The 22,270-nt window shown below is 37.5% G+C and overlaps 1 protein-coding gene across 1 annotated transcript in view; it reads right to left on the bottom strand.

The window, feature by feature from the left end:
• Window positions 1–1,517: 1,517 nt before the first annotated feature.
• The window catches only part of ZNF236 (zinc finger protein 236), a 64,901-nt gene continuing 44,148 nt past the window's right edge, over window positions 1,518–22,270 (bottom strand). Inside the window, exons 23-32 of the mRNA XM_054381781.1 lie at window positions 20,896–21,041; window positions 19,413–19,656; window positions 18,776–18,955; window positions 16,388–16,540; window positions 14,912–15,102; window positions 13,195–13,326; window positions 9,408–9,605; window positions 6,155–6,284; window positions 2,079–2,255; window positions 1,518–1,645 (exon numbers count right to left, since the gene is read on the bottom strand). Coding sequence (XP_054237756.1) covers window positions 1,518–1,645; window positions 2,079–2,255; window positions 6,155–6,284; window positions 9,408–9,605; window positions 13,195–13,326; window positions 14,912–15,102; window positions 16,388–16,540; window positions 18,776–18,955; window positions 19,413–19,656; window positions 20,896–21,041 — 1,679 coding nt within the window. The remainder of the gene's footprint in view (window positions 1,646–2,078; window positions 2,256–6,154; window positions 6,285–9,407; window positions 9,606–13,194; window positions 13,327–14,911; window positions 15,103–16,387; window positions 16,541–18,775; window positions 18,956–19,412; window positions 19,657–20,895; window positions 21,042–22,270) is intronic.

Here is a 22,270-nt window from a genome sequence, read left to right as displayed (position 1 = left end):
AAAAGAATTAAGAGGTGCCCTATCAAAACCAACAGTGACTTCTTGCTTCAGCAACCTGAAATAACTAGTTTGTATCATAGACAAAGTATAGACAATATTTACACAAAAGGGCTTTTTGTATCTTTCAGAAAGTAAATTAAAATCCAGCTCTGTTTTTATAGTACAACAAAACCACCATTGATCTAGAAGTACTTGGGGCAAACTGATTGGATGAACTTCCTGCAACTGGGATTAGTATTTACAAAATATACTGATCAGCCACACAGAGGCTCATATAACTTTAAATATATATATATATATATATATACATACGAGCACACATATATATAATCTCTATATATATATGTAACATATAAATAAAACTGAGAAGAACAAAGTCAAAATCAGAAAAGAGCTTCTGTCTTTGGAATGTCTAAAAGATGACTATGTTTTTACTCCAGTGTTTCTTTGTTATGAATATACTTTACAAGTGGCACCTTTCAAAGAATTATTTAGCCCACTAGGTAGTTTTGCTGAAACAGTGACTTCAAAAATGACAAATGAAAGTAACATATTCCCAAAATAAACAAAGCAAGTAATGAGGAATTTACTGTTTATAGCACTAGGGAAATTGTATAATGTACATGAACTAGTGTGCATCTAACTCTCTCTGATAACACAAAATTGTGTGTTTACTTCCCAGACATAGTATATGGCTGTGTTTTCCACAGATACTGAGACATGTACCTGCTGATCCAATACAGCAAACATAAAAGAAGAGGCTTTCATTGGAACCTCTTCTAGTTTGGACTCTCTTTAAATAATTATTGCTGAGTTTAAAACCTCAGACTTTTAATGTAAAAAATTAACAACTAACTGCCTCTGTGGTTGGAATGGAAATGAACCTGCTCCCTCCTCTCAAGAGTTTCACTCAAGAAAAACCCTAAGGTCATGGCACTTTTTTTCCAACAAACTCTCCACATGTACTAAAAACCCCAAACCTTTAAAACAGAAATATTTTCCTGTGCCTTGTAAAAACACCCAAAAAACCAAACCGACAAACAAAACTGTTTTGTACTGCATGCATATAATCTGTAACATTGTTTCCAACTTCAATTATTTCTCTAAACAAGAAAGCTGAGCAACTGTTTCATGGTTTTCCCACAAAGTTATTCTTCATCTCCTTTAAAAATGGGAATCATTCTATTCTGATATAAAGTTCCAGTTTATTTTTCCAATAGATATACCAGCTGTGAATTAAAAGTTGAAACTGGATACAGTATTACCTGAGTTCATTGATTCACAGACCACTTAGCACAGATGTTTCCCCAATATTTTTCTACAAGCTTAAAAAAAAAGAATTATTCTTTTAAGTTTTGGCGTTTTTTTGTAAATAATTGAGAAAAATCCTGTAATACATTATTCTATTGTTATGTTTTTCAATGCTTTAACTGTAAAATTGAACTTTTACTTTCCTGAAAAGTTGTTTCAAGAAACTCAAGTCCCAGAAATATTTTTAGCTTCCAGACTTTAAGGTGTCATCGAAAAACATTGCCTATACTTTGCCATTCGTTTGAAGATTCTTGTACCACTTCTTCTAAATTCAGAGCACGACTAATATCTTCCCCTTCTTGTTCTTGATGACTAGCAGGCTCTTGTACAGGACCTGCAAAGTGTGAGAGAAAAAGACGAGTTGAGTACGATTTGTTGCATAGTGTAAGAAAAATGTACATACAGCACTTGGGAATGAAGAGTCATGCTGGGAAAGGTTATACACAACTAATTCAGATTCTGCAAATTCATGAGAAATTTTTTTTTTATTTTTTCAAAGAATATCTAATATAATAAATTGTTTTCCTGTAATAGTTTTTGAACTTTGTATTTCTGTACTACAGAGCTCCTCATAAAAAACAAGGAACCATAGCAGTAACCAGTCTGTGTTTCAAGCTGGTTTTTTGGGCTGCATGTACAACTGCTAGCTCATCAACCCTGGTTTTGGGGTATTAATGCCTAATTCCTCAATAATTTGAAGTGTTTTGTGCTATCTTAGTAAGCACATGGCTTTCTGTACTTAACATTGCCATCACTATGCTACATACCAGTGTAACCATGAGCCCGTTTCATATGTAGTTTCATATTGCTTTTCTGTGTAAATCCCATTGCACAGTAGTCACATTTATAAGGCCTCTCTCCTGTGTGCTTTTTCATGTGGACTTGAAGAGCACTCTTCTGGTTAAAAGCCTTTTCACACAGTGTACACTGAAATGGTCGTTCTCCTTATAAAAGAGAAGAATATATTTAGTAATCTCTCATTTCAACATAAAAATACAGTTCAGAATTCAGTAAAATCATTCAAGATGACCTCGAACTTAAGTACACATGATTGTTTTACTTGAAACTTTCTCAAAACAGTGCTGTGGCTGCCCACTGTCAGCAAAGCAGCCCAACTGAAATGTCAGAATATTTGCTAAGTCCTAAACCACTGATATTGTTACCCAATTAATTATCTAAATTATTTAATAGATGTGCAAAAAAAAAAAAAAATCAGTACTCTTCAGTACTCAAAAGAACCACCACTTTCTTACACTGTTTATAATAACATAGATAAAGCAACACTGGAATTAACAAAGCTGATGTCTGTAAGAAACTGGAAAGTCAAATGCATTAAAAAAACCTTCTAGTAATTCCACATGGGACCTGCAGCCTCCTATGCCAATAACTACCAGTGATTCCAGTACCTTACCAAAGCAGGCATATTGTTTCAAATCTACCAGGATACTACTGATTTCTAAGTACATACTCAAGAACATACTCACTATAAAATACGTTACAAATGTAAAATACCCACGTTGCAAAACCACAACTTTGCTTCGACACAACTCCACGACCCCCAACATCAACACATGACACATTGCTGTATGTCATTAAGGACTTCTAAAAACACTTTTGCACTTACAAATATACTTTGTTATTAGTTAGCACTACAAAGCATATGCAGGAGTATAAATACGTTTCCACAATTTTCCTTAATGGCCCAATTTCTCTCTCCTTTCATAACGTGCATGTTAGTGCCCCCAACATGCATTATAGCTTCCATGCTAAATCCAGCTTCTCAAGACAATCAGTAGAAGGCCCTTTAAAGCACAGAATTGTTCTTTCTGGTTTTGTTAACAATGACTTCACTATTTGGAAGTGAAATCTAGGCTTCCTCCCATACTTTTTACTCCAGGTTTTCTATTCTGTTAAGATGAAGAGCGTTTTTTGGTGTTGTGTAATGGATTACCACATGGCTTTTTGGTAGAACTGCCAGCATCTGCTTCCCTCTAATTTTGGCAACATCTCTCTAAACTACTCCTACATTCAGATTTATCAGTGAAAAAATACTTAGAGCTATTCAGAGAAATAACGTGTTTTCCTTGCCCATTTGAAATCATTAAGAATGTTTAATCAAGATAGAAATCACAGTTTCTCACAGAGAAGGATCATACCTTCAGGAAGCAAATCCATTTAGACTGACACACATTAGCCTCCCCTATCATTTATGTAAGACCACACATCTAAGAACTTTTGTGCAGTGCATTTTTACTTTTTTGGTCTTAAGGGATTGTAAAAAGAACATTCTCTTCTGAAAGAATGACTATCGTGTGGAGTGACTTGCTGTTTCAACAGTGTAAGATGACATTAATATAAAAACACATTTACAAGAATTTTTGCAGTTTGTGGGCACTGCTAGTACATGAGCTCTGAAGCACAGGAAAACCAAAAATATCTGAGGATTTACTGAGTAAATTACAAGTCACTCCAAAATAGAAAGACTTTCCAATGATTTATGTGATGCAGATTTATGTGAAACAGATGCATAAAGGGACTCTGCTCTGTTCCTAGTCTTCCTGGAGTGCTGTGTCTACTACAATGGGCAGCATGAATCAAAGCTGGGAAAAAGGTAACTGGCTTTCTTTCCTGTTCCCAGGTTATTTTGTAGAACTTGTAACTAGAACACGGCTTTTTTAAAAGTCTGTATTACTTAAGTCAGTTATACAGAAAGCAAATTACTGGGGAATTCTAAAGGCTTTTTATCTCCTTGGATCATAACTTCTGCCTCTTTTCCCACCCCCAGTACAGCCAGAATGTTCCTTTCTATCACAGTAACAACAAAGCAGCTCTGTTCTCATCTTCAGTTTTACTCTCAGGAGGAGCAGTAACGATCTGCCTTGGGGCACAGGGTGGAGAGAAGGAAGCTTAATCAACACACCCATTAGATGAGAATACACGTTAGCAGAGACCCCTGACACAAAACCAGCTCTAGTAGTTCAGATCAAAGTTTTCTCCCATGAGAAACCATCCTCAACCAATTGGTATGAACACCCCTTATAAAACATGCTTATCTACACCCAGAGTACAGCAATTGCAACTAGCAGCTAGTGATGAATGCTGCTAGCTGAAAAATGACTGCAAATAGCCATTGCCCTTATCAATAGTTATTGATTATCTACCAGAAGTTAAGTTTTGATGAAAGTGGATGACCCAGACCACTAGTATCTGTTCATTATACTTGCACTGAAAACTACTCAGTTTTATCTACTTTATTTTCCCCTCTGTTTTCCCTGGATGGAAACCCTGTCATCATTTGATATTTGCAGCACAAGAGTACAGAGCCTTAGACATAGACTGGAACTCCACCATATTAACTGCTTCACAAAAATAGAGCAAAGAGACAGACCCTACCTTTAAGAACTTGCCATAAACATAACTTAAGGGAAAGGAAATTAACAGACAGACAAGTACATAAGAGCATATTAAGCTAATTTAAAATCATGAATACTGGCAGTGGTCCCAAGACATCATAGCGTATCAGATGTCATACAGACACATAAAAAGAATTCAAAGGTACTACTGAATAAACATTTGCATCCTGTCCAAACATTTGAAACAGCATAGGAGAATGCATGTGAGAGTGTGTATGTGTTTATATAGGACTGTATTTGTTAAAGCCAGAGAAAATTCAATTTCAAGGTATGAAATGAGAGCATGCATAAGACACTTGGGTATACAGGCAAGTTTGTACTTCACAGATGCAATACTAAAAACTGAAAGGCTGAACCTAAAGGTGCAAAGCGAAGTTCCATTCAAAGGTGAAACTTGGGTTACACATTATGAGACCAGCAAGCGATGCTAAACAAGGAAAAACAGCAGGTTATAGGATAACTTAAAGGAAGAGATAAGGAACTTTGCTTTAAACGCACAGTGCTCCCAAAAGCTAACTACCAGAAGTTGATATTGGGGCAAGAGAAAGCTCTGGCTGACTCATTGAATGGAACAGTTACCCTTTTCTTGAAAATTTCTTACACTATAGCTCATGCAGTCCAATTCCTGGTCTCATCCAGCTCAGTCTAGCATCTATGACAGCTTTATTGATAAGAGTGGTATGGAAAAGAAAGAAGTTGTTTAGAGAAGAGACTCCTGTATTTAGAGCTCATATTCTTTAAAACGATATTCTTAAGATACAGAAGGTGAAGAAGGTGACAGCTAGGCTATCCTGTGTGCAGCTTTCAACTTGTAGCAGGGCAGAAACTTCAACCTGAAAAGCACTTTTATCACAGATCTGTGTTCCCTTGAAGAAGTCAGTATAGTCTTTTTATCGACTAACAGCCAAAGAAAACAATTAAGCACAAAAGGATACAACAGATTAAAAGTACAAGCATTAGAAACAGACTAATTAAGTATTTCAATGACAGTGCAGACTGCATACAGCAGTCAGCAGTCAAGACGGTTTCCTGTTTAACATCAGGGAGTGCATCTTCTCAGCTGCACGTTCTATATGCTTGGAGAAGATCAGATTCAGTCTCTTTACACCACTTTAAACAATGTTCTAAAATCTGTTTTTATTGATCTGTATCAAAGACTGGCAAGCTTTTAAATACAAGCTCATGTATTCACATTACCATTTCAGTACTACCAGTCCCAAAATATGGAGAAGTTTAGTGAAGCTTGATGTTTTGGCTTTAAACAAAACATCAGTTTCTGAGAATTCAAATCTGCTTTTCCTCATTTTAATTTCTAAAGTCTTTGGACTCTTTGGGGATTTTTTTTAAGCTTAAGTTGATAGTTACCTGAAACCATGAGCAAAGACTCCATATATTAGTCAGAAAATCTTGTGAGATTTTTCTGGTGTTACCTGTGTGAATGCGACTGTGTCTCTCCAGCTGACTTGGCTTAGCAAAAGCTTTTTCACAAGTGTCACACTTAAACACTCTAGGCTTCTGGGAACTCAGTGAAGGTCCAGCCTGATGGGTTTGCATGTGTTCCTAAGACAGTACAGAGAAAAATGTATTTCAGACCATTTAAAAAAAAGGCCAATATTTAACATAGAAATACATTCACATTTTGAAGTCAAAAGCAAAGGATTTTAGTCATCAGCAGACACACTGGAAGAATGTGGAAGCCTACAATTTTTTTTTCCTTTTAAGTACTTGGTTTTGTACAGCAACTCTTTTTAAGGCTAATACATTTCTGAAAACCTCTGTCAATAATTGAATGCTTTTATTTTTACATACATTAGTCCTTTCAATAACTACCTGAGGGAAAATAAAATATAAACCCACAAAACAGCACTCTTGAAATGCTTTGTTCACTTTCAAACATAGATTTTTGGACAAATGAGCATTAGAAGTTAATATTTGATTCCTCCCCTCCCCTCTACAGTATTCATCTTTCCTCTTGCCTGATACATAAATAGGTAAGACAATACATAAGTACTGAAGAAGCATTAATAACTGTTTTAACTTCAGTGTTCTCACTTCAGTGATGATGGGCCCAAGAATTTTTGTAAATGTAAAGGAGTATTTCATGTTATCCATTAACTTTCTCATTTATATCTCTTTATTAATACCAAGATACAACTCAGGTAACAAAAGAAACCAGATACAAACGTATTTAATTTAAAAAACTAATCAGGAAGGGTATATGAAACAGTACTGTGAGTACTTCTCCGCTTTCTAAAATGTATGTGGACATTCTTTTGTAGTCTATTCATTACAATCTAGACCACTAATTAGTCTTTACTACATCTAAACAATAGGCCTTCTTGGTATCTATGAAGTCCTATTCCTCACTCCATGAACTAAAGCAAATGGTGTCTACAAAATTTGTTTTCACTGGAAAAAAATAATAAAGAAATCAGCGAGACAGTTACAGGGAAGAATATTATTATCATAGTAATTATAATAATATAGTATTATAGGGAAATAATGAAAGGGCTTCTCAGAAAATCACAGGAGGTTCATAAAGCACAGCTTAGTTGGAGAAAATCTTTTGCTTTTATGTTGTTCATTACCTCCTGAAGCATTGAAATGATAGAGGCATACTATGACCTGCTCCCAAAAAATTATCTGAAACTGGCTGCTTCTTTCTCTCTGCCATGAAAGCACCCAAACAACAAAACCACACCAAACCCCCACACCCCATTTTACACTTGAAACAAAACAGAATATCTAGATATCTGCCACAGAACTTTTTAAGAGAAGGGTGAGAGAGAAAGTTTCTAATGTAACTCAGTTCCAGTGACCTGTAATTTTTTTAACAGAATTCATACTTTTCATAAAATTATACTTGTCCTGTAAAATATATGCTTTTGAAAACAGTCTGTGGGAACACAATGCTCTGAAGATCAAGAACTTCTTCATAGACATACATAGCATTTCTTTGGCAGCAGTGAGGCAACACCTCAAGTACCAAGGTCGGAAGGGCATTGAGGTGCTGCAGTGTGTCAAAAAGAGTAGCAAAGCTGGTGAGGGATATAGAGCACAGGTGTTATGAGAAGCAGTTGAGGGAACTGGGGTTAGCCTCAAGAAAAGGAGGCTTGGGGGTGACCTTTTCACTCTCTACAACTACCTGATAAAAAGCTGTGGCTGTTTGTTGCCCATGCTGCATGTATTTGTGTAGATGCACTTCAGCTGGCCTATTGATCCTGACACCTCTTTGGGAGGAAAACCCCTAATTCACTGTTCTCACACATCAACTAACTTTGCATCTTTGCTGCTGTATATATCTCTATCCCCTATCTCCACTGACATGGCTAGGCTGCTGCACACATTATTAGTAGCAGAGGCATTTCAAATGTGCTTCAGTATACTCAGCACGCTGTGGCGCAGACTGAAGGACCTCACTAGCACATCTTCCCTCAAACATTGCTGTGCCACCCTCAGGCTTATCTCTACTGGGTTTGTTTTTATCCCATTCCACTTCAAATCTAGTTTAAATGAGCCCTACTAACTCCTGCACAATGACTCATTCCTCCCTTTGAAAGAGAAGAACCCTGCCAGTAGTCGGCAGGCCTTGTGTCCTGGAGACAACCCAGTCAGTGACACTGGTCTCAAAGACAGTTATTGATCTGCTGGCTCTTCTTGTTTCTTCCCTCATTATTCCCTATAGCTGGAAGGACAGAGGTGAACACTGTCCCTGAAAGTCTCTTTTGATTGCCCTTGGACTTCTAACTGCAACTTCCCCATTGTCTACATGAAAAAGCAGTAATGGATAATCTCAGAGCCATACCAGGGTAAGAAGCTACAGTCGTATCTTTAACCTGGGGCCAGTATATAATAGAACTCAATGTTTAATTATGAAAAAATACGTAACATCAGTCAGTTCTAAAAAAAACAAGGAGAGACTGATATTTGAGTTTTGTTATCATTACTAACGGAAAACAACTATCAATGCTGTTGCTGTTCTTCTGCTTTGTTTTGTTTTTCTAAAAATTTCTCCTAAATCAAAGGCTAACCACCATGTTTTATGACAATTTCCCCAAGGATCAATAGCGTGGCTGACACAAACACTCCAAAAGGGTGAACTTCACAGAGCGTACTTCCTTAAAATATAATACTAAAGTGAAAGGAAATCTATTAAAAAGCTCTCCTAAGAGCTACTTTATACAAAGACATTGCCTCTGGCTGGAAAGTAAAGCACTTCTCTGAATCACTGCCTTTTAGCATCTCTGAGGTAGGATACTGGCCTGGACACTTGCCTAGTATTGCCCAATCTTCCCAATAGGAAGATTCTACAATCCATTTTTTTAAAATACTTGGAAGTGTCAAGGTTGTTTATAATCTAGAGAAAACTACATAGAAAATATCACTAGACAACAGCAATAACGTAGTAGTGATGGCATACATAAGCGAATATAGTAAGTGAAATCTTTTTCTGACACTATTATTTGCATGACAAGCATTAACGTTTTTCATTTTGTATGTATGAAAATCCCCTCCGTGCTCCACCAGAGAGTTCTCCATCTGTGTATACATTACCATTTAGAATCCCTCTTCCACACTGGGAAAGCAAAGGTAAAAGGATAACAGAGAGCTTCCATTAATATCACAAAAAGTACAAAAGAAAAGTAGGAATTAACACAACAGTCATCTGCTATTACCAAATACCTTGAGATGTGTTGCTCGCTTAAAGGCTTTATTGCAGATGTGGCAAACGTGTATTCTCTCCTTGCCATGAACCTCTTTGCTATGGTGCATCAACATGGTGGCTGAAGAAAAGGTCTGACTGCACTCAAAACACTGATGCATGCGACCTTCTTTTTCTGCTTGACTGCTTTTAGTCACATTAGGAGAAACTTCTGTCACCTGTAAGAGTTTACAAAGCCACTATCAAATAATTTCATAGGCACACCCACAACACTGGTGATTTTTCAAAATCAGCTTCATTGAATAGCTTAGGTTGGAAGGGACCTTAGAGACCATCTATTTCAACCTCCCCTCCATGGGCAGGGAGACCTCTTGACTTGTCTGCTCAAGATCTCCCCTTACTGACACAAAGGAAATAAGCTGCATGTAAATGTTAGCCTGTATTTTATTGCTCTTAACAATAACAGCCACACACTTTAATAAAATAGAAATATAACAACAATGAACAAATTCATTTACACACTATTAATGCTTGCATCGGTATTTTCCTATTCTCAGCTTTATATTCCTGAGTATCTCAGATGATTCTCGTATTTCTCACTGAAGAAAATTCATTGCCAAAAAGATTTCAGACAAAAAAGGAAATCTTTCTAAGTTTACAGAGAAGATGAATATTTTCCATTTGTTCAGTTTCTTCACTGGGGACTCTATTTTCGTAAGGAAGCTCTGAGCCACCAACACCAAGTTCCTAAAGTACTGAAACACAATGGAAAGCGGATAGAATTTTTTGTCTTGTTTTAATCAGTGAGAAACATTTGGAAAAAAATGCACTTTCTTCAAATAAAATTCCCTGAATGGTATAAATACAAAACCAAAGTTTTAAAAAACACAAAAATTTTAAATTTGGTAACTTATAGAAAGAAATGAATGAAGATGAAAAGACAAAGGAAGTAGTACTCTAAATGAATTATTCAGAACAGAACAAATTTGAAAAGATACAAAATATAGTAGAATATCATTCATATTACAGTTAAAATGCAATAGAAAACATATTGAAAGACATGACCAAAAAAAATCCTGTGTGCCCATGTGTGCTTGTTTGCCACTAGTTGGAACCTCTCGGGAAAAGGGTGAAATGTTGAAAGGTCAACCAGTTTGTGAAATGGCATTCTGATTTATGAAAGAACGCATATTGAAAGACACAAAATTCTAGCGTTAAGTTCAGGAGAGAACAAAAATATGTTCCCATCAAATTTTAAACCATCCATCTTGACCAAGTATTTCTATCTCAACATGGGGAAAAACTTCTTTACCATGAGGGTGATGAAGCACTGGAACAGGCTGCCCAGAGGGGTTGTGGAGTCCCTTCTCTAGAGACTTTCAAACCCCCCCTGGATGTGTTCCTGTATGATGTGCCCTAGGTGATCCTGCTTTGGCAGGGGGGTCCCTTCCAACTCCTACCATTCTATGAGTTGAACACTAAAATTACAAACTCAGACTCCTAACAATATGCAAATATAAATATTTTTGTTATAATAAGACTTTATTAGAAATAGATAATAGTTCAAGTTGGAAAGGATGGCTTGAGAATGTCTAGTCCAATGCTCCTGGACCATACTCAGGGCCACGACCATGTATGTTTTGAATGAAATACACAGTGAAATACGGTTTCTTTGTGCTTAGATGGAATTATTTTGATTTATGCCTATTGCCTCTTGTCCTTTCCCTGACAAGAATCACTGAGAAAAGCCTAGCTCCATCTGCTTTACTCCATTCCATCAGGTGTTTCTGCACGTTGATTAGGACCCTTGAACACAGAGCCTGCTCTCTTCTAAGCTGAACACTCCCAGCTCTCTCAGCCTCTCCGATTTTGGATGCTTCAATCCCTGAATCATCTTTGTAGCACTACACTGCGCTCACTCCTGTATATCCACATCTGTCATACTGGGTGGCCCCAGACCAAACACAGCACTCCAGATGGTATGTTCACCCTGGTGCTGAGAAGAGAGGAGGATGAACTCTCCTGACCAGCCTGGTCTTTCTTTGAAAAGCTGCTTTCCTGCTTCTCTGTGTGCACTAGCCTGCATGGATGTCCTTTTCTAAGGCAGGATTCTGCTCTTCCCTTTGCTGATCTTCCTGAAGTTCCTGTTAGCCCAGCTTTCCAGTCTGTTGAGGCCTCTCTGCATCACAGCACACCAATTCAGTCTGTTAACTACTCCATGGACTTTATTCCATGGATCATAACTCCTTTGAGACCCCACAGTTCAGATAGTTTTCAATCCACCTCACTATTCCATTTAGCATACTTCAACAGATTACCTACAAGGATGTTATGGGAGGCAGTATCAAAAGCCTCATTAAGTCAAGACAAACCACATACATAGCTCTCCACCATCCACCAAGCCAGTCACCTCATTGTGGAACACTCTCAAGTCAGGTATGTTTTCCCTTCCATAAATCTCACTGGCCACCCCAATCACCTTCTTGTTCCTTGTGTTTGGAAAAGCTTTCTAAGATTATTTGCACAACTGACTTCCCAGGGACCGAGGTGAGGGTGACTGATCCAGCAGATCTTACACAGGCTGAAGTAATCCATGTGGACCAGGGACTGCAAATTGCAGATTTCTTCAGGACAGAAAGGATTTCTTGAGCTCATCTAGTCTGACTTCTATACTCAATAATGGTTAGCTAGGGCAGGTTGCCCACGACCAAGAAAAAAAACTCATCTTCTTTATTTTCCTAATCAAGCAACCAGCAGCAGGTGGCTAATATTCACAATAGCATCACCCACATCGGCCTGCTTGCCAGTCGTTACCCATAAGGTCTCAGTTGGCTTACATTCAGGCAGAGCTCCAGACATTCCTGCTGATGACTTGCCAATCTGTCCTCTCTAAAGTTCCAGAAACCAGCTATGGCAGTGCTTCAGCTGTGTAAGCTGTAGCACCTTCTCCCTCTGATTCCAATTAAACTGCAGCCCTGCAACGGCATGCAGATGTCTAATACCTCCCCATGCTGGATGCAGTGTGCAAGCACATCAGAGACACCCAGTTGTGATGTATTCTCAGAGGAAAGTGTTGAAGTTTCCTCTATTATGTCTCTATCTCAGCACCTTTATTCATATGCATACGTTTGAGGCAGGACACCCTCCCTCCAGTCATTATTTTTGAGGTTTCTTGAGCCCACATCAGCTGCAACTTGCCCACATCTTGCCCTTTGCTTGCCAGTCCAGTTCACCACTTCGCTTGGTTGTGGGTCGCTACCTGCTCCTCGCATTTCTCCTATTTTAGAGCTTGTGTTACCAGTTTGGTTGAATACATTCATTTTGTCTTCAAGAACAGAGGCCTGAACTTTTTCTAATATTAACACTCTATTAGCTAAATAAAAGTTTCCATTGAAATTCAAATACATGAGAAGTTGAAAAGACTTTCAGCTGCACCAAAATTAAAGCAATTTTGTTACAAAAAGAGAAAGGAAAAGGTGTAGTAATTAGGTGCTATTATTCTCCCCAGCTCTCAACTATGTTTTATTATCTAATTGGATATAATTGGAACAATTGTTGAGAGCACACTTATGCATTTTATAGAAAGAAAGACATTACTAATCACATTTCTTTTTGGTGTATGAAAAAGATTTTTAACTCAAAGCTTAAAATCAAATCTGGGTGCCCAAGAAGTCTCAATGAACCTCTTCTCTATATTATCTGAGAATGACATCACTCCTGCTTCAGGATACATAACGGAAACATTTTAGCATTTTGGTTAAATAACATTCTTTACCTGCAAAAGATAGAGAAATGTATTTTATGTACCTGATATGTTATTTCATCAGAGTTTGCAGATGCTGAATGGGGTGTATGGCTCACTAGTATGACTTGCTGTGAGCCTGATCCACTTTGGGTAGCAAGACTGGAGTCTGTGAGTATAGCAGGGAACTGCTGACCCTGTCAAAGAGTGGAGAAAAAAAACCAAAAGGTAGAACAACTACATTTAATCAGCTAACTCTAAACATATAAATTAATTTTATACCTCAAAAGCACTTTTTCTTTTCCCTTGAAAAGGATTATTTCAGAATCCTATCTGAACAAATGCTACACTGTTGTTCTCTGCTTTTCTCTTTGCATTTTAAGTCCAACAGTTTAAGTGTGGCAACAGCTGGAAGTCTGTAGAGTAGATTCAGTTCTGATTATTTTCTTCCAGACTTTCATCAACTGCTGAATGTTTCAGCCTTCCCTTGAAGCCGATACTTAACTCCCTATATTCTGCTTTTCTGCATGGTGTTCCCACAGTATCTTCCTTCTGTAAAATCTCTTAAATAAACCTACTCCCAACTCACATGAGATCAAGGTACAAAATTACTACTTATGACACACAATTACTAGTATCATATTACCACTTCTATTTCTACATTAAAGACTTTTCAACGAAAAAGAAATGCAGTACCTTTATGTACTACCTGTCCACCACAATTCCTGCAACATAGACTGTGCCCAAAAAAAGGTTTCATTTTTATCTACACCTGTATTAACATTAGGTATAGTGTATTACTAATAAACACCAACACTGCCAAATGTAATCTCTTAAATTACTGCAAAGTCTGAAATGTTCTTTTGTTACTCTGTGATGCCAGAAATCAGAAATGTGTTGTAAGAGCTATTTAAAGAAGTCTTTTCTCACCCTTCCCACAGCAAAACTGCAGAGGGAAGCATATAATCATCCTCACAGACTTTGCTTCACCAGGTTTAATCACACCCTATGCTAGACAAATAGTTTTTCATTCACATTTACACATTTTAATTCAGGTCAAAAGTAAGAAAGAAAAAACAATTTAAGTCCAGATAAGCCCAGAAAGTAGAAGAAATAGGTCAAAATTTCAGACGTAAAATCTGCACTGAAATGCCAAGCACAGAATGATCCTAATATTTAAAGACTAGAAACTGAAAATTTATTTACTATTTTTGGCTCCTCTTCACTCTATATATTTTACTTGCCATCTTTGGCTCTTGATGACATCACAAAAACCTTAAATTAAGGTAATAGCAAAACTAATGCTAAAGCTACTGGGGACATGCTAGTACATACAGCACTCTTCATGTAAGATGTTTTATGATACTACCCCTTATTAAAGGCAGTCCATTTAGATTCTGTCATGTTATTTGCTGTGAAAGGAATTATTGCAACTGCTCTTCAATCCTCACATCCACAGGGAGGAAAAGAAAACATTACCATGTTAAACAATAAAAAGTTTAGGAATACTAAGTTGAATTACTGAACAGTAATGAAGTACACAGTATCCATTCATTCGTTCAAAAAAAATAATATAAAAGGCCACATTTATCTGTATTTCTGTTTAAAATTCATGCATAGAGATGCAAATGTCAACACACTGTCGACAGAAAGATGGAAAGTTAACTGAACTTTCAAGTATTACATAGTTATAGGACAAAATTAATTTCTAATAAAAATCTCTGATTCCTGGCCTGAAAGACAGCAACAGTCTATCTGTCAGTTTAGAAAAGCATTTCTTACCTGTGAAGTGATATTAAGTGTAACTGCATCCAGACCACCTGACAACATTCCCTGAGTGTCAGCCAGTGTCAAGGTGACACTACCATCTCCCCCAACTCCTGATGAAGACATTACCAAATTCTGGGCAGAAACCGTAGACTGAGATATGGGCGTTGTTGAAGGAAGGTTTGTTCCACCTGTTGTATTAAGTTCTGGAAAAAATGCAAAATAGTAAAAAAGTTACATCTATAAACTCTGAGCTGCAAACCTTTTTTTGTTTTACCTCAGTAATTTCTATTTCTCATTTGCTATGCCTTTATTTTCAAAGCAAATACATCAGTTAAACAGCTAATCGTGTGTCAAAATTTGTCAGAGTTAGATGTCAAAATTGGAAAAATTGTATCTAAATGTAGCTTGATGGACATAATTCTGCAAAGCAGCAACTTTGTTACTATGGTACATGACTCATTGTGGAAAGAGCCTGATGATGTTTCAGGTTACTCATTTCTGTAGCCTGACCAGTTGCAGAATTACCAATTAAATACACTTCAAGGCAGCAAAGTCAAAACTTGGTAACACTATAATCCAACACTCTCACCCTAACCAAGCAACATGGTTGATAGTCCATGGTAGCTAAAAAGGCCATTTAATTATTAAGAGGTATTTTATAACAGTTTGATTATAACAACAGTATAGCAGTTTATTACAGATTCTCCAACACGCAGCTAGAGGCCTCATGACTCTCAGTTTATGATAAGACTCAAAAACCTGAGCAGATGGCACAAGACAATTGTTTCTTTTTATTATCTCATGTACTCATTCCTTACACAAGAGCATGCCTTAACTTTCAAATATCACAGAATACTCTGAGGTAGTCCCCAGTATGACAACAAAACAGATTTGCTTTACAGATGTACATGAGCACTAAAGGAAGCTAAGAAGGAGACAGAAGAAGGAAAAAGAAGACAGAGAAATACAAATTTATGCAAGAGTGAATAAAATTATTTACATATCAGCCTGACTTAGTGCAACTTGCTGAAAGTAAGCTGTGCAATCAGTGAACCCTGCGGCTCTGGTTGAAAGCATGAGCAACTGTGTACCTGCATGTGTTTGTGTGTCTCTACAAACACAGGTAGAAATTCATACACATTAAGTCTCAACATTGAAATACTACAGCAAATTTGAAATAAAGGATATTTTACCATCTGTCTGCATTAAAGGTATCAAATTTCTTCTTCCAATTTATAAAAACAGTTTTTCAATATTTCTGTAACTGCCTCAAAGTACTAATTTTAGATGTCTTGTTTTCATTCTTTGTTCTGTGTGGAGTAAAGTTCATTTAAATTGGCCTAAACAATTTAAAATTAGTGAGAAAACACACAAAGCCATGCAGTTCCTTAATCGTAATATGCAAGTTTATTCTGTTTCATATTTGGTCACCTGGTCTGATATTTTAACAAAATATTATTTCTAATTAGGAAAATCACTATAACCTACCTGAAGCATTTAGTGAAGTGCCCTGAGAAAGAAGCTGGTCGTTGCTTATAGTTAATGTAGCACCTGTAGTCTGACTGTTCATGGTTGGTGCTGTCAGCCTTAAGCCACTATTCAGATCACTGCTTCCAGAATTATGCTGAATAAGATCTTGCCCTAAAGAGAAATTAATCCTATTATAACTGGAATTGTCTTGATGTTATTCTACTACTCTATTTTAAACTACAAACAAGAGACCACAAAATAATAAAAGTAGAATACAACCAAAATACAAAATTAATCTCTACACATGCAGATTTCTATGCAGAGGTTCATCTGTTTTCTTAATACAGAGGTGATTATGCATACCTAGACACCAATATGAGGTAGAGAAATACTTGAGATTAATAACATTTAGAACATAGAAACATTCAGGTTGGAAAAGACTCTCAGGATCACCAAGTCCAAACGATAACCCCAGTCTAAAAAGTTCACCCCTAAACCATATCCCCAAGCACCACATCCAAATGACCTTTAAATACATCCAGGGTTGGTGACTCAACCACCTCCCTGGGCAGCCCATTCCAATGCCTGATCACTCATTCTGTGAAAAAATTATTCCCGATGTCCAGTCTAAAAACCTACCCAGTCATAGCTTGAGGCCATTCCCTCTTGTTCTATTGCTAATTACCTGTGAGAAGAGACCAGCACCAGCAGAGAGCAATGAGGTCTTCCCTCAGCCTCCTCTTTTCCAAACTAAACAGCCCCAGCTCCTTCTGTTGCTCTTAAGATTTATTCTCCAGTCCAGGCTGCACTTGCTCCAGCACCTCCACATCTCTCTTGTATTGAGGTGCCCAAAACTGAACACAATACTCAAGGTGTGGCCTCACCAGAGCTGAGTACAAGGGGACAATCACCTCTCTAGTCCTGCTGGACACAGCATTGCTAATACAGGCCAGGATGCCATTGGCTTTCTTGGCCACCTGGACACACTGCTTGCTCACAGTCAGTTGCCTGTCTCCTAGAACCCCCAGGTCCCTTTCTGCTAGACAGCTTTCCAGCCACACTTCCCCAAGCCTGTAACGTTGCTTGGGGTTGTTGTGATCCCAGTGCAGGACCTGGCACTTGGCCTTGGTGAAGCTCATCCCATTAACGCTGGCCCATTGATCCACTCTATCCAAGTCCCTCTGTAGAGCCTCCCTACCCTCATGAAGATCAACACTCCCACCTATCTTGGTGTCATCTGCAAAATTACTGGTGACACGCTCCATGTCTTCATCAAGTTCATCAATAAAGATGTTAAACAGAAATGGTCCCAACACTGAGCCCTGAGGAACACCACTTGTGACTGGCTGCCAGCTGGATTTAACTCCATTGCCTCATCACTCCCAATCTGCATAACCAGCAGTGGGTGATGGTCTGATGGCTGCAGACTAGGGAGTCTCTTAGAAATGTCACTAACCTGTGCCCCAGGTAGGCAGCAGACCTCCCTGTGGGGATGGATCTGTTCTGCAAATCGGTCCTCAGTTCCCTTGAGAAGGGAATCCCCTACTACTACCACCTGCCTTTTTTTCTTGTTTGCAGTTCTACACAGAAATTGAAAGCAGATTCTGTCAGCTGTTGGACACCCACACTCCCATTTTTCTTAGATGAGCGAACATAGGTGAGAGACCTCCATACCCTAACTCAGATTTTATTGTCATGACTCTTAAAACATTAAACATGTCACAGTAACTGGAAAAAAGAAAAAAGAGGGAAAAAAAAGAAGAAAAAGGAAAAAGAAAAGCACTAAATATTCTACTGAATGTACAACAGAAACATTATGATATAAAATACAAACTAAAATACAAACTATCTTTGGAGGAAATAGAAATATATTTATAGTATATATCGAACCAGTCTCTTAGAGGCAGTAAGAAAGTCTGACTATATTTATTCAGAGAAACCTGAAGCACTAACTACATATTACAAAGACTGAACAGTACACCTCAAAAAACAATTGTAACATCTATTAGAACATAGTTCTAACGACACTTAAGGAAAACTAGATTAAACCAACTCATCTTCAATGCCTGCCCTGCCTGGTCCTGGTCCCAGTACTAGCCAGGAATTGCACTACCCCACGTGAAGCACAGTAAGGAAATAAGAACTGGTTATGCAAGTTTTGCCACTGAGATCAGCATGTGTTGACACAAGGTTATGAAGAAAACAGGGAATGAATCTAACATGAGTCCTCAAAGCAACTGCATTTGGTTTTCAAAAGCAGATTTGAGGACTTTTTTGAAGTTGACAAATATACAAAATATACCAATGGAAAGCTGTGGACTGTGAAAATATCATCAAATGCTCCTGTATAGCATAGTCTTATAAACAGAAGATTTGATACCATTAAAGATCACCAAAAATACCAACCAGATATTGTCAGAGTGATTTCTTGAGGACTTCCTGATGAGCTCGTAGTAGTAGAACCTGAAGTGTGAGCTAGAACTTGACTCAGACTGGAATTATTTATGGTCAACATTATCTCATGTTGTCCATTTGAAGATGATACCATACCCTGTGAAGTCATGACTTGAGAGATGTCCTGTGCACCTAAATAGAAGTAGGTAGAACAAAAAAACAAAAATGAAAAAAAAAAAATCCATGAAGACATTTTCTTTATAATAGACACAACTATTTAAAGCAATTAATACATTAATTTCTGAAGTACTATAAAACACAAAGCCAAGGTAACATGCTAGAACTTGTACTCCAGAGAATAAATTGTATTCATAACCGATTTATTCCTCTTCAGGTTAAGCTCCTCAGAACAAAGATTTCTGTAAAGACTATAAATGTTCTTCAGTGTTTTCATTATATAGACCTCCTTCTGAAATAATTATATTCAAAAACAGTAATACAAAGTTGTAAAATTTTCTGAAGATGCTCATACAAGAGCAGTATGCTTATTTTATTAAATGAGGTATTTGGGGAGGGCAAGGTGGTATCTCACTCTAGGCAATACCACAAGTAAAATTAAGACATTCCAAGCACAGTTGATGCTGCTTACCACTAGCACTAGTTGTCAGCACAGACTCTTGCTCAGACAGGGATCCTATGGTCATGTTAGCAGATGATGTTACTGTGGGCTGCAAAGACAGGCCTGATATAGGCTGAATAACCACATTAGCTGGCACAGCGTTTTCTGTTGCCTGGAGGGGGGGATTCTGTGGAGCCATATTGGGATCTCCAGTGAGCTGCTGAGTAAGTAAATTACTCTGCTGTAACGTCTGCTGTAGAATACTTGGATCAATCTGAAAAGTAAGTTTTCAATCTGATCAGTCTGAGGTTCAGAAATACAAGTTAAGTGAATATTCTTAATGTAAATCCAGAATTTGTATTCATTGCGTATGGAGCATATATACTATTTAAACTGTATAACTAACTTTTTTAAATATTAAAAAAATAATAATTTAAATGTCTGCATATGGCCAGTCTCCAAAGTCACTATGTAAACAGCCTATTCAGCTCTCCCTGTAGATTCTTCCCTCAGCAAAATGTTTGGGAAATCATGATCATAGCTATATATGAGCATGCTGGACACCAGGTACCCACGCTGGTGGCACTCTGTACTATACTACTTTTGCACATCATGCCTATCACTGTCTTTGGGTCTTTGAAAGTGAAAAGGCAGGGAGGAGATTATATCATAAATTATTTTTTGAGCTCCTAGGGCTCATTAAGGCCCCATTTCACTGTTAAATAGCTGTTCTCAATAGTTGTAAGACAAACATTTTACTCTTTAGGAGTCAAGGAAAACAAAACTAAAAATACAGTTTTCCTTATTTTATGCTAAAAGCTTGTTGAGTAGAGAGACTCTGAGCAGCCCAATGCAATTCTGAAGATGTCCCTTCCCTGACCTTGAGGGTGGACTTGTTGACCCCCAGAGGTCTCCTCCAGCTTTCAAGAACTCTGTGAAACTCATCAAACACCACCAACTACATGAAATCATTCCTTCATGTCATTTCAAATAAAAATTTTATAATGTAATCATCTCATCTTTTTCTGTCATTCATTTTACAAGCTCAACAGGAATTTAAATTGTGAATCCAAATAATAAAAGCTTGCCAAATAATACAGGTGTCTTATGTTAGAAAAAAAATCCATTCTATGCAGTAATTTGGGTTTGTTTGTTTCTGTGAGGGCTCTGCGTAGGTGCCTTTTGAGGGGTTGGAAAGGAACCCTAAAATGCTTTTGAAATGAAAAGACAAAATATGGTTACAAAAGGAAATAAAACACATTCAGATTTTAAAGCAATCTGCCAGAGGGGTAAAAATACCTGAAAAATTAAAAATGAAAGAAACCAAACCAGAATAATACCCCACAGTGCAGTTACTGTTTAAGTCTCCTGACGAGGTACAACTGATGTAGCATGATATTGCCATGTGCCTCACTCAAGGGAACTCTTCCAGAATTATGTATACTCTTTAAATTTCCTTCAGCCCTCACAGCAACTCTACAAGACTAGAAGCAAGAAACTGTGAGCAACCTACCTGTAATGTTATGTTGTTAATACTGGTGGCGTCTATTCCAGAAATTTGAACATTTTGTCCAACCAGATTAGCAGCAAGTTGTAACTGTATTCCTTCAAGAGTGGCCAAGCTACCATCTGTCAAGGACACAGTTAAGTCACCTCCAGCTACCAAAGAAAACAGTTATATTATAATGGTTTTCTTTTTAACATTACTGACTACCTCTTTTAGCTTGCTTAGTTTTATAAATTAAGCACACACAAAAGCTAGACACACACACAAACATTTCTTTATGCTGAGAAAAGTATTTCCAAGTAGATGACTGTCTATTTTAAGGCTTCCTAAGTTCTCTGTACTTTAAGGACTGTTAATTATTTAATCACTAGTAGCCAGCATATTACAGAACAGTTTCCTCTCCAGGGTGAAAAAATTGGTAGGCATTTCCTTGGAGTGTGTGCTGCACCTAAATACCAGCAGCACTCCCATATGCTGTGTATGCTCTGAACACACACACACACACACACACACACACACACACAGAAGCTACTGCCACATTTTTGCACAAACACTGTTTAAGAAGTTATGAAAGTTCATCCTATGTACTCACATTGATGGAAATAAAGGTAAACGAGCATTTGAAACCCCAAATATTTTTAATTTAGAGAGTTCCTCATTTCAAAAGTTGAACAGACTCTAAAGAAAAGTCTTGAGAGAATATAAGGGAAAAGTCACCTTGTGTTTGACATACTTTGTTCTTCCAACAGCTTCAGTATGATCAACCAGTTTCCTTTGGTTGATGCTTCAAAAACATTTACCTATCTTTCCCTCTGCAAAATCCTTTAGTATAATAAATCTGCTTTACAATGTACCCAAGAAATGCCTGCTCTGGGCAAAATCAACATCACTAATCTCAATTTAAGAAGATGCCTCTCTCTTTCTAGGACATATAAACATGCTAAGAACTTCTCCTCACTGCATTCACTGAAAAATCCAAGCTTTTCATTACTAGCACCTCACTAACTGTGCCTGTCAAATAACATCTACCAGTATCTTCCTGTATCAAATAACATTTAGCAGTATCTGGTTTTGGACAACAATTAATGTGAAATCAGATAAACTGGAATGGCTAGGGTTAAATATGAAACTGATACATTACTGTGAATTTGTGGACACACCCTCAAAATCATCCACATGTACTGAAAGAGATGCCAAAGTAGCACAGATTGAAGTCTCACTTTCAGAAATGACAGACAGGCCAAGACAGTACCAGGGAACATTTCCAGACACTTGAATACTATTCTACTCTTAAAATGGTCCCTTGTCCACACTTTGCCTGAGGCCAGCTGGCACTTAAGGAAACAATTCATGAGAGCAATTCAGAAGTTAGCAAATTCTC

Source organism: Indicator indicator, chromosome 6 (genome assembly GCF_027791375.1).
Source record: "Indicator indicator isolate 239-I01 chromosome 6, UM_Iind_1.1, whole genome shotgun sequence".
Classification (NCBI taxonomy): Eukaryota; Metazoa; Chordata; class Aves; order Piciformes; family Indicatoridae; genus Indicator; species Indicator indicator.
This window is presented reverse-complemented; position numbering and strand designations above follow the sequence as displayed.